General features: G+C 35.4%; 1 protein-coding gene across 9 annotated transcripts in view; it reads right to left on the bottom strand.

The window, feature by feature from the left end:
- Nucleotides 1–17534, bottom strand: part of ATXN2 (ataxin 2) — a 99731-nt gene that overhangs the window by 43355 nt on the left and 38842 nt on the right. For all 9 annotated transcript variants that reach the window (XM_031442727.2, XM_064481221.1, XM_064481217.1 and 6 more), the window contains exons 6-7: nt 2757–2881; nt 395–486 (exon numbers count right to left, since the gene is read on the bottom strand). In XM_031442727.2, coding sequence (XP_031298587.2) covers nt 395–486; nt 2757–2881 — 217 coding nt within the window. The remainder of the gene's footprint in view (nt 1–394; nt 487–2756; nt 2882–17534) is intronic.

Below are 17534 nucleotides of genomic sequence, written 5' to 3'. Positions count from 1 at the left end.
TAAAATGCTGATAAAATTGTAAGAGAGTTATAGTCATCTATTTATTTTTAAATCAAAATTTGATTTTTTGGTTACTTTTTCCCCAGAGAAATAGAACATTTCCAAAACTGGTAAAATTGACTATTCCCCCATTACCTCTACACTTGCCAATTTAGAGTTTTTAACAGTGAAAAAACAAAACAAAATTTATTTAGAGGAAAAAAATTATGTATAAGTAAACTACATTTAACCCCTATTTTAATGGGAATTTATCAGCTGAGCTAGTAACAGGATAATTCTTTCATGTAAATGTTTATCTTAAAATCCAACAGAAACATTTATTCAACATCATAATTTAAGCTGATGAAAATAAAAGACAAATGCAGTAAAATAAAAGCAAACTTTTAAAACTTACGTATATGAAGATAAACTGCTATCGTATGTAGACACAACACCATAATTTTCTTCATTATATCGAAACATATCATTGGGATCCCATCCGTTAGACTGGAAGAAAATGAAGCTTATTTTTCAAAATGACACAGTATTCTTTAATTCAGTTACAAATGATTTACATTAACAATATCTATCAAACTATTCAAGTAAAATCTAGCAAAATCGAAAATAAGAAAAAATTTTCTTTAAAAATGTCTTAAGGAAAAACTTTTCTTCTACATATCAGCCCCTACAAGTTGGTAAATAACTACAGTTGAACTCTGAACAATTCAGGGGGTAGGGTGTTGGGGGCACAATTCCCCGTGCAGTTGAAAATCTGCAGATTCAACCAACTTCGGACAGTGCAGTACTACAGTACTATTTACTATTGCAAAAAACTGCGTAAGTGGACCTGCGTGGTTCAAACCCATGCTGTTCAAGGGTCAACTTTATACAAAACAATTATCTGAAATGTTATTAGTAAAAGTTTAGAACACTTTAGTTACTTCATAAACGATGTGCCTTCAGGTCAGGGTTCTCTCCTTTCTCTACTCCCTAACAGAGACCCTTCTGTAAGGTATTTACATGAAATCTTCTTGAAGGTCTGATGGGCAGAAAAGGGTAAAACACAGCGCATAACCATTCAGCTCAGAAGAGAGGGCACAGCAACACCTGAGGAATGCTGACGGCAAGTTCAACACTAAAGCTCGCCTCCAAGGTCACCCAGCAGCCCTGGCTCCTTCTGTGCTACTCCAGATAAAACTGTAATGTAATTCCACCACTAAATCAACTCCTAGGCCTGACATGTGTGGGCAGGAAACTGGTTACCTACGGAGGCTGTAAAATTACTTTTAGCATATGCTCCATGTAAAAATTTAAATCATTCAGAAAGACATCCAGCAAAAAGCAGTCTTCCAATCCCAGTGTGCAGAGACTTACTATTAACAATTTACTATTACTATTAACTACTACCACTGTTAACAACTTCTTGGGCATAATTCCAGACATTCTCTATGTGTATGTAAGAACATGATCAGTATGATCAGCTCTCTTTTTTGAAAACTCAAATAGGATTTTCTTGTTCTGCAACTTGCTTTTTCTTTTAATAAGTCTTAGCTATCTTCTCATATCAGACTTCTTTTCAGTGGAAATACAGTACTTTAACTGAATGGAGGTGCAATAAATCTATTCAACTTGTGCCCTACTGATGAATAGTTAGGATGTTTCCAATTTTTCACTATTAGAAAAAAAATGCTGTGAAAAATATCTTCATACATAATTATTTGAATGTCTTATGGATATAACAGCGAAAATAAATTCTCAAGAGGTAGAACTGCTGGATCAAAGTATACGTGTGTTTTAAATTTTGATAAACATTGCCAGAATGCTTTCCAGAAAGTATCTACCAATTTATTCACTTCACTATCAATTAAAAAAAAAAAAAAAAAAAAAGAATGCCTGCTTCTCCATATCCTCCGCATAAGTGATATGCTGCACAGACCTGAAAACCTTCGCATTAAGTTATATACAATTCTCTAAAAGTTTGAAAATTATTAATGTTTTGCCAATGTATTTCCAGTTTTACAACTGGACAATGACTTAGACATCAAACACAGACTTGCTATAAGGACTTTTCTAATATTCAATGAAAGTTTCTTCATCCAATTCAAATTTTGCTACCTAAACACTCGTTTTTGGCAAGAGATTTTGCTTTTGTATCTCCTCATTTAGAAACAGGACTGAGATAATTCTAATGATAGAATCATTATCAAGTATTTGATTTACAGATGATATGTTATGGGAAAAGTAAAAATAACATATGCCAAGAGGCTTTTGGAAATAGCATATTTTTGTGGAGAATTTCCTAATTTTAAGGCCAAGAAATTTACTTACTGCTCTACTTCTAATGTAACCTAACTAAGTATCTTAATAACGAGTACTTCTTAGATAAGAAGCCTAAAAGTCACACTTTGACCTCACCTCTAGGTAAAGTCAACAAACAATTAAGACACCAATTTCCTTAGGCTGCCTTATTCTGCAGAGCATTCAAAGCACAACATGCCATCATTTCTAGTTTCACATGATTTCCAATTAAAAATTTTAAGCTGCTTATTATGACTTATTTTAAAAACATAGAAATAATTCATAAGCACCCTAAGAAACATTTTTCTATATATATTGCCAGGGTTTGTGGGTGAGTGTGTAGGTGGGGAGTCTCTATTTACACAATAAAACTGCTGCATTAAATATATTCACAACAACATAAAGTAAAACCAAGTAATAGGATGTCATATTCTATCACATGACCGTAGTCTGATACTAATTGAAAATGTTTTGCTTACGACATCATTTTCCAAAGCCTCCAGTTCCTCATTGGTAGTGAGTTCACCTGCATCCCACGGCTCCAGGTCCTTCTCTTTGTGTTCACCATTCACTTTAGCACTGATAGCAGAGTCAGTGAAAGCATCTGCAAAGCATGGTTTTGGTTGAAAGATTACACAACCAGACGTCGGGCTACACGAATACACACATGAATTATCAACAAAGATGTATGCTAAAAGTAATTAGGAAAAGAGAATTTCTGACACAGAAAGAACAGCATTTATTAATAGTATGCCTTCAGATGTGTAACACTTCTAATACTATAACCTTCAAAAACCTTAATTCAGTAAATGGTATCATAGATGATTACTGGTGAAGGTATGTTTTTCCTATATAATCTTAAGCCATATGAAATGTTAGAATGTAGTCACATAAGGCATTAAATTACATTAGAGATACTTTGTGTTTCGGAATTGGTCCAGAAAATTTCTATTAATCCACCTAAAACAAGATCTCTTTTGTTTAACAGACCTACTAATAAGACATACCCTCAGGGTGCCTACAGCCAAACATATACAGACTTTTCAACTTTCTAAAATTCATGTCTATATGCAGGGGATCAGTATCCTAATATACTCTTGTTATTTTAGCAACTGAAGCCATTCTAAGTGACCCGTCCCCTCACAGAACCTGTATTTCCCTATAGCCACCCTGTCACAAAGTCCAGGCCCTATGGAGTTACTTGCCCCCAGAAGGTCCAGGTGGCAAGCCTACTTGGACTTCCCGTCAACACCTTCTTCCTTAATGAATCTTCTCTTCCTCTGCTAACGTTACTGAGGACCACTAGCTTGTGAGAGCAACATGGCCCCAGTGTGTTCAGCTGATAGGAACTATCTCACAGCTTCTGTCCAGCAAAGGAAATTTTTCTCCAGCTGGAAATTAGAACCTAGGTAAATAAAGGTCTGCTTGCAATGACAGTGTTAGGAAACACTCTGGAGATACAGGTTTGCAATACCTAATTATCAGCTTAAGATACTGGCTTGCATTAGATGCTGGCCCCATAATGTACTCCCTAGCACAGTGCTAGGGAGTAGTACTTCTGCTGATCTGGATCTGCTAGCCAGTACTGGCTTCCAGCCACTACGCCCTCACCCCTACTGCAAGCTACCACCAAGGAGGAGGAAGAAAAGAATCAACAGCCGTGTCTCCCTCAAGTGACAATTCCAGAGAGATTTTTTATTTGGTACTGCTTCTATAACTGTCATTGGCTCCCTAAGGGGCAAGGTGATGGCACAATAAGAAACTTTAGCCAGCAAATTTAGGCACGGCACTATAAGCCCAGTTAGCTCTTACCTCCTCGCATCCCAAACGAGGGGTAGACGGGTTGTGTTCATGCACACTAGGAAATAAAAACATAATTGCACCTGTGGGCTTAGCTGCCAGCTCTACCAGGCAGCACGGCTCCCACTGCTAGCAATCGTAAGAGCCAACAGCGTGCCTACCGAGGGGGATTCCTCAGAGCAGCAGGCCTCAGCAAGGACTGGGATGAGCATTCACTGGAAGATGACTGTATTTTGGAAAAGCTCCTAAGAGGTTCTAACAGACTAATGTTATCTTTACAATGTCATTCAGCTGTAAGCCATTGAAGGCCCAAAAGACTTGGCTTTACATGACACTCACTTGAGTCAAGTCCTACTCTGTATCACCTTAAAGTTACACAAATTCTTGGTAAAAACTAATTTTGCCATGTGTATTTTCAAGAACATGAAATGCTCTAAGAAAAACATCAAATAATAACTTACATTGTCACTGAAATCCCCTACTTTAATTATCAGAAAATTAGAGAAGAAAACAAGACTACAGGAAAATTTCAAACCAGTCACGTTATCGTCTACAAAAAGCAGGATTATTAATTTACTTTTAAGATCCTGTTAGCTTTAATCACACTAGTTTTTAAAAAGCATATATTTAAGTGAATAAAGCATTTACTTAGATGGAAACCCAGTATTAAAGATAATACTCTCTTTATTCAAGAAATGAAAATCCAGAACAGTTAAGAGATTTATTTTTTATAGAACTACAAAACGGACTTATCACTGCAGGGTATGGTATTGCGTATGTCCAAGTATTTAGGAAAAACTAGGGACTGAACCAAGCTGTCCTCAAACTGAAAGATTGAAATATACAATAAAAATTGCTTAAATGTACTTTTATTGTTATTATTTTAAACAAAATCAAAAAGGATTCCTGAACAGGAGCAAATGTAGAAAAGCAAGCAACTAAAACTTCACAATTTAGTTTGTATTAAGAGACAATTATCAAGTAATCTATTTTTTCTCAGTGCTAGATTTTTACCTTATATCTTCTATTTACAATACCAACTTTATATATGAATTAACTGTCCACATGTTGTTATTTAGCATTATGGTTTCCTTTCAGAACAGAAACAAGGGAAGGGAAAACACAAAAGTGTGTTCCTATTAATAAGGAATGATATTTCCCGATATAAAAATTTCCCCCAAAGAAAAGTCCCTTTTTAAAGATAATAGTTTAGGGAAAGATATGCATAAGATGTGCAGAAGTGGAGAGACAGCAAAATGAGGCTACACTGTCAGGATGTCAGGGAAAAGCACGGTCATAAATACAGTATTTCAGGTCAACATTGTATCTTTAGCTAGAGGGAGGCTGTATCCAGTTATTCCATCCTACAGCATTACCAATATCTACTACTATAAATTCTGAACGTTCTTTTATTAACAGCCATGTTTGGGTTTTTGAAAAAAGTTAGTATTAAATAGTACAATGTTATAGCCAGGATTTCTGCAAAATTCAGAAAATCAACTGGCTATAATTTAATTGCAACTGTGGGAATTTGCATGCAGATTTTTCCAATGCCATAAAGTCAGAGGCCATTAATTTTCCATTGTCCTCTATGGTAAGCAACAAAAGTACTGTAAAAGCAAGATGCAAGAATACAAACTGACTGTTAGAAAAATATTACCTGTTTCTGAAGGAACTACAGGTATAAAAAGAAAAAAAGAAAAACAATAAAAATGATCAGATAAGATAAAAAAGATAATGAAGATGTCCTTCATGCTCTGCCTTATAACATCCAATTTAGGGAAAAGAGGGTACAGGGGAAAAGGTTTAAGAGTATCCTCTGCCTCTAAATCTTCCCTTCCCATTCAGAGCAGAAACCTAATTGTTTTGGGACAGTGGTGCCACCTGGTGGTGATCGGAAGGAAATGTCAACAATTAGCAGCCTCTCTTGGATATCCTCTCAGCCCCCACACCCAGCAAACAGGATATGTGCTCTGCTCCTTTTCCTTTTTCTCTCTCAAGTCAGTTATGACTCTAGTTGTCAACTCAAAGTTGTCCAATAATTTTTTAAATGTCCAGAATAGTGTTAGAAAAAGTAATATGCTATGACATGCTGTAAGTTAATAAATTTAAATTAAAACTATAAAAATGACATGAAACTAGATGAAATTTAAAAATCATTATCAGACTTAACATCAGAAGCCCTCAAATGTGCTTTCAGAAGTCTTCATCACCAAAATCATCAGCTACCCATTCCATCTCAATTAAATCTGCTTTTTCTCAAACACTGAAATTCTAGATAAAAAACTTTTTTCAACGATATTGTTCTATTTTGATCAATATTAATACTATGACAATTCTCAATGACTTTTAAAAGAATACTTCTCATCATGTGCCATGAGTTTTATGTGAAGCAATCTGTACATGACAGAGCATCAGTTACAGTGGGTACCAATCTAACAACTAGAAACCATTTTTCATTCAGTTTTAGCACTGAGTACCTACAATGTGTTGGTCACTGAGGTTGGATGAGCTGCAGATTCATATTTGACTAAGAAAATCCTTATCTTTTTCTGCAGAAGCTCCCAGATGTGGGAGAATAATTTCAGAGGCGAAGCAAATCAAATGTGAAAAGTGCTAAAATATAATTAAGAACAAAGTTCTGAAGAACAAAAGGTTGTGGCTTTAAACGTGACAGCTAACCTAGGCCTTCAAAAATACAAGCAGGAGTTAAGTAGAGAGAAATAAAGGGGTTCTAACGTAGACTTGAGCAGCATTAAAAATAATATTTTTCTGAATTGTACACAAGTCCATAGGATTCTCCAGTGAAATGGAATTTGGGGAGATTACCTTTTTACTTTACATTCTTCAGTTCTATGTGCATTTTTACACTATAAACATATACTAAATCATGTATTTTATTATACAGATAATATTAAGGAACATGGTATTAAAGAATAACATAAAGAAACAGTGTTTGAGCCTACATGACTACCAGTCTAAAGCAAACAGATATAGTAAGGGATTAATTTATTTGAAAAACAGGGCAACTACAAATCAAAAGCATACAACGGAGTCACAAAAATTAAAAAGAAATCAAGCTCATACAGAAGAAAATTATCAAACCAGAAAAATACCATATGATATCACATGTGGAATCTAGAAAATAAGACAAACTTATCTAGAAACAGACACAAAAAACAAATTTATGGTTACAGGGTTGGGGGTAAGGGGGTGAGAAGGGATAAATTGGGAGTTCAAGATTTACAGATAGTAATATATATGAAATAGATAACAAGTTTATACTGTATCGCACAGGGAACTATATGCAATATCCTGTAGTAATTTACGGTGAAAAAGAATATGAAAATGAATATATGTATGTTTATGTATGACTTAAGTATTGTGCTGTACACCAGAAACTGACACATTATAAACTGACTATACTTCAATAAAAACATATATAAAATAAGAGGGAAAAAAAGGGTAACATAAAGAAACAAGTTGCAGATAATGAACACAGTAAGGGCCCAGGGTGTGCAGAATGGAACAGTAAAAGAAACAGGACAAGTGGAGACACTGTCCTCAGAAAGGAGAGAGAAAAAAGAGAAGAATGCAGGGGAATGGGGGGCGGGCACAGGGAGCCTCCAGATTAGGGATTCTTAACTTTTTTTTCTTTCTATGGATCCTTTTTGCATTTTGGGGGAGCCTACGGATTTAAATGCATGAAATACATAGGAAATCAAAAGAGATCAATTATAATGAAATGCAGTTATCAAAATCTAAAAAACCCAATCTGTGCCATAGTAATATATATGCTTTATTACTGATGCATTAAACAGTAAGATCCAATAACTAAGCTTAGAGGTAATGAGCATATGCAATATTTTAAGATATCCACATCTGTACAAGTGATAAGAAAGTAACTGAATTCTATTGATGCTGAAGTCACAGATACGGCTAACACCAGTGGCTTTTTGCATGCATTAGTAATGCAAAGAAATGCTAAATTTCAGTAAAAGATTAATAAAAATAAAGATATAATATTTTTTCCCGTCCAAGTTCATCAATGCCCTGAACCCTTTCCCCATGAACCATTTGGGAATCCTTGCATCCAGGTTAAGGACTCTGGCTGTATGCTGTAAAAAGCAGGAAGAAAGAACACTCTGCTATGGATAAAAGCAATGAGATAGATGGGAGTTAACGGACTGGACGGTATGGTTATTAGGGTTGCAGAAAACAGGTTAAAAGACTGCAGAGCTCTCCTGAAGTTCCAGCAAGAGCTAGAAATCTTACATTCCTAACACCACAATGGTATTCTCCCCAGCCACACCCAGAAGTCTAGCTAAAGGAGAAGAGAGAGGAGTTTAAAAGTGGAAGACTAGGGAAGGGTCAGAGAGCCCTGTGAGGGGCAAGAAAAAAGGAAACAGAAGAGTAACGGTTAAGGTGGCTGTGATTAGAGCAGATCTTGGAGGGCATTTTGGAAGCAGTTACAAGCAATGACAAAGTCACGACAGCAGGCTGCTAAAATAAGGTGGAAATGAGTGGTAGTGAAGTAACCGAGCTTAGGAGGCTAAATTTCCAAAGCAATAGTGTTCTATTCCAAATGATCAACTTGAAAATAATTTTTTGCAAAATCTACAATTTACAAACTAACATTTGAAGGTATAGCCACCAACTATAGGAATACTTAAATGCATTCCAAGGCTATATACCCCTCTGTTCGAAATACCAAGAAGTTAGTTATAGTACAAAATAAACCAGACAGTAGCTCATACCTAATAAAAAATGCAGGAATGGATAATGTCCATCTTGAATGACCACAACTATTTTCTAATTGTAATTCTGGGCCTATTAAGCAGAACTATTTAATATTTACAACGTTGGACGTGGTTTATTTGATACACCATATGATTACAGTTATGCAACCACAAAATTCAAGTTTCTGAGGTGAGACCCATAAAAGTCAGTCCCAAAGTTTTTTCTTCAACCAAAAGCTTTTTAGGAGAGAATGAATCAGGAAGAACTAGTGCAAAATATTTTTTAAAAAATGGTTATCCTGACTTCACACACGATAGGGCCAGGACAGGAAATCAGGCTCTGTCTCTGCAGCACCTGTACCCGTCAAACAAGCAACAGAGCCTCCCCTGCTTATAATCTCTTCTTGTCCCGGAAGCTAAAATTCTCGACCAAACATCTGCACAAAAGCCATGTGGCAAAACCATGACTTTCTAGTGATGGAGTTAGCATAAAAGAGCACACACTGGTGAGTAAAGCCATGCGACACCTAACAACAACATTCTGCAGGATAGGACGGACCAACACAACAAAATTAAGAACTTACGCCAATAAGCTGCACCCCAAATTTTTATAGAAAGTTTTGAATAATTTAAAAAATAATTTCTTACCTTAATAGAAAAGAAAGTCATTTTCCAAACACAGAACTACCTAATCATATCTTTGCCTCTAGGGCACTTGAAGGAAAATGAGTTTTGTGACCCGTAAGTAGAAAGAGGGTTGTTGCTTTCACCCTGGTTAGCACAAAAATAAAACAACTCAATCTCTAAGGTATGGTATCTTTTAATCCTATGATTTCAAACTGAATAGAAGTAAAGTTGATTTCATACTATTCTTCACTAATGAATATATAATGCGTGTAGATATAAATTCAAATATGTGTGCATTTCCAACATACAAAGCAGCTAAGGCAAATTATTGTAAAAGATTTTCAAAATAGCCTGCGTGCATTCTTTAATACTTCACTCCCTTAGCCATGCTTCTGACTTCTCATTTGGGCCTTGTGTTAACACTTGGGATTTTGTTATTTTTCAAAAGGGTAGTATTAAAATGCCTGAGAGAAGCAATCTTTTGTCAGAAAAATATACTCTGGATATGTCTATGTAGGAAAGCTACCTCTAGATTGGTTAGGTATAACTGCTTTCTTGAGTTTCCTGGAAATGAGTAGTAATTACTAGTTGTTTGTGGCAATATGGCTATGTAAGAAAAAACAAAACAAAAAAGCACTACTTTTTTTCCTGGCTTGGGTATGGTGTGTATAAAAATATTTAAAAATTTTTAAAGTATCAATTGAAAGAATAAATATGTTGAGTACCTACTATCCGTAAGGCATTATGCTGGACACCATGGGGAGTACACATTCCTAGCTCTTATAAACAGATTTCTAAACTCCAGAAAATTATAATGCGTTGGGAGAGACAAAACACACTGACAAAAAGATAACACACACTGCTTTTTAAAGCTGAGTGTTCAGTATAGTGTTTAGAGAGACGTAAGACAACTGATTCTTCAACTGTGCTCCACGGAACTCAATTTCCTAAGGGTGCCTTGGCAGACAGAGGGAAAACTGAATAAGTAAGGTTCTGGGATACCTGCCTGCCCACCCTGCTGTAAAGTGGGATTCACTGGGAGCAGGGGGAACAAACTACTCTGTGATGAAAATAAAATATAGCAAAGTTTGGTAGCCACTGTTATAGGCAATAAAAATAGACCACAGTGAGTAGGGAAGGTTAGTGAAGACTCTAAAGAGAAAAGATTTCAGTGTGGTCTTGAAAAAGTATCTAAAATTCTAGTTAGGGGGTGAGGGTAAAGTTCAAGTGGTAGAGCTCATGCTTAGCATGCATGAGGTCCTGGCCAGTACCTCCTCTAGAAATAAATAAACCTAATCCTCCCGCCCCAAACAAAAACTAACTCTAAAATTCTAGTTAGGAAGGGAGGTATTTAAGGTGGAGAGTAAATCCAACAATAAGATAATCAAGCTCAAAGATGGAGTTAGAACATCTAGCATGCAGAAAATGCCACTTTGGGTCAAGAAGTGAATTAATACTGGAGAATAATGAGAAATGAGGGTGAAAAAGAGAAGTTCCACTGGGAAGGGACCTAAATGCCAAGGTATGGCATCCCAGCTTTATTCTGTAAGCAACAATGGCCACTGTAGACTTCTGAACAACGGATGAGATAATATAGTAAAAGCAATGCTTAAGAATTTCTTTGTGCTAATGTCCAAGATTGACTGAAGTAACAGAATCAGGAAGAAAAGTTAATTCGGAGCTTACAGTAATGTTTGGATAAAACTATCAATGAGAAGAGAGAGGAAATTAAGACTGTGGATATGACATTACTAAGGAAAAGTTGACAGAGCAAGATAAAAGGAAGAGAATACTTTCTTCCCAACTTGAAGCCAAAAGAATCCTTGCATCTTTATTAGCTAAAGAAAAAGAATGGATGAAAATATGTGAAATCTTTTTTTTGGAAGTGCACTAATGAGCTAAAAGAATAAATCCAGCTAAGCTTAGCCTCTAAGCCTCAACCAATAATAAATATTTTATATGTCCAGTTTTGCAGTAGAATAAATGACTGTTCTACTTTTATCAATTCTTCAAAGGAGGGTAAGTTTTTATCTCTAGAAGTTGTTTCATAAAATGTTGTTACATTGAAACTACAAAGAAAGACAATAAAAATCTGACCCCCAAAATAATAAGTACCAAAGTTGTTCTGATTCTTAAAGAGAAGGAATTCTATCAAGTAAACATGCACAAACAGCACTGGCCATCAGTGGAAAATTAAATCAGCAACAGATGGCAGAGAAGATACACTCAAGTGTGTTCTCATTTCGAGGGGCTCAAAGTTTAGTACACCTATTCTAATAGGAGTCAAAAGAAAGATTTATATTACTTGGATAAAAAGACTGTAAAACAATATTGCTCCAACCTGAAAATGAAATTGAGAAAAAATTCCATTTACAACAGCATCCAAAAGAATAACAGACTTAGGAATAAAGCTACCAAAAGAAGTGTAAACTTCATATGCTGAAAATTACAAAATTTTTTTTGTAAAAACTAAAGAATGTCTAAATAAACAGAAAGACAATACCATGCTGTGGACTAGAATATTTAACACTGTGAAGATGTTAGTACTCAAATTGATCTACAGATTCAATGCAATCCCTATCAAAGTCTCAGCTGTCATTTCACAGAAACTGACAAGACAAAGTTCACCATGGAAATGCAAGGGACTCAGACTAGCCAAAACAATCTTGAAAGGAATTAACTAAGGAATTAATTAAGAACTAACACTTCCCAAATTTAAAACTTACTACAAAGATACAGTAAATCAAGACAGTATAACACTGGCATAAAGATAGACATATAGATCCATGGAATAGAACTGAGAGTCCAGAAATAAACCTTTACATTTATGGTCAATTGATTTTCAACAAAGTGCAAAGATAATTCAATGAAAAAATAACAGCCTTTTCAACATTGTGCTTGGACAAACCACATTTAAAAAAATTAAGTTTGGACATCTCTTCCTCACACTTGTACAAAAATTAACTCAAAATGGATCATATACCTAAATACGAGCTAAAACTACAAAAATCTTAAAAGAAATCAGAGGACTAAATCTTCATGAATATTGCATTAGGCAACTTTCTTAGATATGACACAAAAAGCACAAACAATAAAAAATAAAATACAGATAAATGGGGCTTCATCCAAATTAAAAACTTCTCTGCTTTCAAGAACACCATCAAAAAAGTGAAAGAAGGAGGAGGGTACAGCTCAGTGGTAGAGCACATGCCTAGCATGCAGAAGGTCCTAAGTTCAGTCCCCAGTGCCCCCTCTAAAAATAAATAAATAAACCTAATTACCTCCCCCTCCCCCCCAAAGTGAAAAGACACCCCCAAAATGGAAGAAAATACTTGCAAACTCTAAGTCTGATGAGGGATGCACTGGTATCCAGAACACATAAAAAATTCTTACAACTCAGAAATAAAAAGACAAATAACCCAATTTAAAATATGGGCAAAGGATCTGAACAGACATTTCTCCAAGATATACAGATCTCCAATAAGCACATGAAAAGATACACAACATCATTAATCACTAGGGAAATGTAAGTCAAAACAATGAGATGCTACTTCACATCCACCCACTAGGATGCCTATAATCAAAAAGAGAAAAATAACAAGTGCTGGTGAAGATATGAAAAAACTGGAACTATCATACACTGCTGGTGGGGCTGCAAAACGATACGGCCACTTTGCAAAACAGCCCAGCAGTTCCCTCAAAAGGTTAAATATAGTTACCATATGACCCAGCAGTTTGATTCCTAGTTACACGTCCAACAGAACTGAAAACATAATGTCCACACAAAAATCTGCACATGAATGTTCAAACAGCATCATTCATAATAATAAAAAGGGAAACAATCCAAATGTTAAATGGGCTGTCAACTGATAAATGGATAAATAAAATGCAATATATCCATAAAATGGAGTATTACTTGGTAATGAAAGGGAAACAAGTACTGATAGATGCTACAACACACTATAAATACTAAGTATAACAAACCTATCTACACTGGTTATATTAATATACAAATGTCCAGAATAGGCAAATCTATAGAGACAGAAAGATTAGTAATTGCCCAGCACCGGGGAAGTTGAAAGCAAGTGGGGAATGACAGCTAAAGGATGTGAGGCTTCTTTTTGGATGGTGAAAATGTTCTAAAATTGACTGCAGTGACAGATGCAGAGTTCCATGAATATAGTTTGGAAAAAAAAAACTGTACAATTTAAACTGATGACTTGTATGTGAATTAGATCTCAATAAAGCTGGTTTTAAAAAAATAATCCAGTACTGCTCTCGACATTTCAGGTGATCAGGACTAGGTGACAGTGGTCCCAAATAAAAAAAAATTTTTATCTTATTGAAAATCAGTTCAAAAGCCGGAGGTACTTCAGGACTTAAAACCTTTTAGTGTTACAATGCTATCATGTGGCACAGCAGTGACTAAAAATGTCAGCACTACAACAGACAAGATCTTTACTTCTCTGCAAAAACTTTGTGGCTTAAGAGGGCAAAAGAGGTATTTTCTGGGAAAGTTGGTATTAGCCAGGATCCCATATTGTCTTGCCCTGATTTTATACGAGATATGCAAATCAAGAGATTGACATCCATAAGCAGCAGCATCTGGTTTTCAGAATTTGGGGTCTGATGCCTGTCACAGCTTCTGGTGGTTCAAAACGATACAAATATGAGTAGGAAAAAATTCAAAGTGGGAAACACAAATTCACTTCTGTCTAATTTTAGTTGAATTGGGACTCATTTGGATGACTTTCAAATAACAATGGTCACAATACAGGTGACTATTTCTGTCACACATACTGCTGTGTATCCAAATCAACAAATGCACATTTGACTGATAATATCTCAAAACAGTGATCATAAGGCTACATAATCATCTGTTTTCTATTAACCTGAAGTAAAGCTACCTAAATAATGTCTTTTACACATTGCCTTGTTTAAAGCTAGTAATAATATACAGGCATTCTTAGAGACAGTGCTTATTGGTCGCAGAAACTAAATCACATTGATAACTTACAGATTTAATCCTTTCTTCTCCTTTTAAATGACACCAAAATGGTAAAATTAGAAAAACTTCAAGGCTACAAAGCCTAGAAAAACTACACAAATCAAATTTTATCATGGATGTAAATAACTTTTAGGAGTTGACATTTAAGTCTTATGAAACGAGATTGCATTGCTTTAGAGTTACCTTAGAAAGATTCAAAGAGGATGTCATCCATTTAAACAACACACTTTTTACAAAGCCTACACAATTTCAAAAAGCAGCATTTAGAAAAGAAAAGGGGGGGAAGAAAAGGGGGGGTGTCTTCCTGATAGCTACATGCAACTATGAGGAAAATGCCATTATTCTCTGTTCTCTAACAAAAAAATAAAAAAATAAATAACATAGCCTAGAGGAATAGTTTCTTTCTGACTGTGATCTTCATAAAAAGTTTCTGAGTCCTGTAACTGAAAGTAAATTTACCATTCAAGGAAGAAATGACAGAGCCATAGTAAGAGAACTGAGATGGAGACTATTGGAACAGCTAAGTAGGCAAGAGAGTTCAAGGATGTCAGCTTCAAAGGCGCAACTGCAGTAGAGGGAAATTTATCTAAAGGAACACAGTGAGCTACCTGAAAAAGCTCCTTCCTAAGTAACAAACAGTTCCAAGGAAAAGGACAGTGTATCATGTTAAGAGTCTTAAGTTTCAGTCCAAACATCACTCCTTGTGTTAAAAATAAATAAATTAAAAATTAAAAAACAGACTCAATGGCTTTCTACTTAGAATCAAACCACTGAAATCATTTTCTTTTCTTCTTTTCTGAGATCTGACCTAGGTACCCTTTTGACCAAAGTCTGTAAAAAATCAGCTGATGCAGAAAAGAAAATCTCAAAGTTCTGTCCTTGTTAAAAATACATTTTGCAATTTAATTTGTGCTTCTATCCCTCTGATGGAGCTCAGTGGAAAAGCCTAGAATATGACTAAAAACCAGGACACCTCAGTGGATGCACCATTCAGAAAGTGCACAGGATACAGGGCTTCCATAATCAACAACCATACAAATGTTTCTGATGCTACAATATTTGATCAAGAGTCTGAATAAAGTACTTGGAGCCAGTAGCTCTATTTAGGCAGCACCAATGTGCACCAAGAATGCATTGATAATGAAGGAACCTCATATTCGTCCAATACAAAATGATTTATTTTATAGTACTATGATAAAATGAGATTAAAATGTCCCTGAGACAAAAATACATCCTACTGAAATATTAAAAAGCAGTTCTTGTTCTTATTTTCCCTATAATAAACTCTGTTTGTGAGTTAAAACTTTAGGCAAAATATTTTTAAGACAAAATATTTCGTCTTAGTTTTACTAAGCCCATTACATAACATAAAAGGCACTGTAATTAGCAATTTAATATTTGAAAAGTAATTTTTAAAAAATTTTTAATAGACTTTATTTTTTTAGAGCAGTTTCAGGTTTACAGTAGAATTGAGTAGAAAATACAGAGTTTGCACACAGCCCTCCCCACCCACATGTATACTCCCCTACCCTCAACATCCCTCATCAGTGTGGTGTCTTTGGTACAATCAATGAATCAACACGGGCACATTATCATCAACAAAATTCCATACTTTACACTAGGGTTCACTCTTGATGTACATTCTACGGGCTTTGACAAATGCATAATGACATGTAGCCACCACTATAGTACCATACAGAATAATTTCATGGCCCTAAAAATCCCTTGCGTTCCATCTATTCACCCCTCCCTCCCTCCCTCTCCCCAAACCCCTGGAAACCACAATCTTTTTATTGTTTCTGTAGCTGTACCTTTTCCAGAATGTCATTTGGTTGGAATCGTACAGTTCGCACCCTTTTTAGACTGGCTTCTTTCATTTAGTAATGCATCTTTTAAGCTTCTTCCATGTCTTTCACGGCTTGATAGCTCTTTTTTTTTTTTCACTGCACATATATTTTTAAATTTACATATATGTACTGTTCATTGTTTCTAAGAACGTTTAGAGCTTTAGTTTTTTAAACTTACATAGTTATCAAAGAAATAAAGCCAACTACAAAATCAAAATTCAAAAAGATACACACACCTTGCTAATAACAGCAACATTATTTATAATTGCCAAGATATGGAAGCATCCTAAGTGCACATCAACAGGTGAATAGATAATGAAGATGCAGCATATATATGTGTAATGGAATACAACTCACTCATAAGAAAGAAGGATACTTTGCCATTTGCGGCCCCTCATTCACTTTTTCACTTCAAAAATCAGAATTTTATAACTGGCATAAACGTTTCCATTACATCAAAAACAACAAAATAAATACCTAGAAATAAACTTAACCAAGGAGGTTACCTATACTCCGAAAACCGAAATGACACAAAGAAATGGAATGATTTCTTGTGCTCTTGGACTGGAAGAATCAACACTATCAAAATGGCCACACTACGCAAAGCAACCACAGATCCAATGCAACCCCCATCAAAATACTCATGACATTCCTCACAGAACTAGAACAAACAATTCCAAAATTTGTAAGGAACCACAAAAGACCCCGAACAGCCAAAGCAATCTTGTAGGTCTTTTTTTTACCCTTTTCTTCTTTTTGTTCTCTTTTCTTATGGTTTGATGACTAGAGAAGGTCCTCTAACATTTACTGTAAAGCTGGTTTGGTGGTGCTGAAATCTTTTAGCTTTTGTTTATCTGTGAAACTTTTGATTTCACCATCAAGTCTGAAGGAGAGCCCTGCTGGATACAGTATCCTTGGTTGTAAGTCTTCCCCTTTCATCTCTTTAAATATATCGTGCCACTCCCTTCTGGCCTGTAGTTTCTGCTGAAAAATCAGCTGATAACCTGATGGGAGTTTCCTTGTATGTTATTTGTTGTTTTTTTCTTGCTGATTTTAGTATTTTCTCCTTATCCTTAATTTTTGTCAATTTGATGACTATGTACCTTGGTGTGTTCCTCTTTGGGTTGATCCTGTGTAGTACTCTTTGCGCTTCCCAGACTCGGGTGACTGTTTCCTTCCCAAGTTGGGGAACTTTTCAGTGATTATCTCTCCAAAAATTTTCTCAGGTCCTTTCTC

The sequence above is a fragment of the Camelus dromedarius genome, chromosome 31 (genome assembly GCF_036321535.1).
Source record: "Camelus dromedarius isolate mCamDro1 chromosome 31, mCamDro1.pat, whole genome shotgun sequence".
In the NCBI taxonomy this organism is placed as follows: Eukaryota; Metazoa; Chordata; class Mammalia; order Artiodactyla; family Camelidae; genus Camelus; species Camelus dromedarius.
This window is presented reverse-complemented; position numbering and strand designations above follow the sequence as displayed.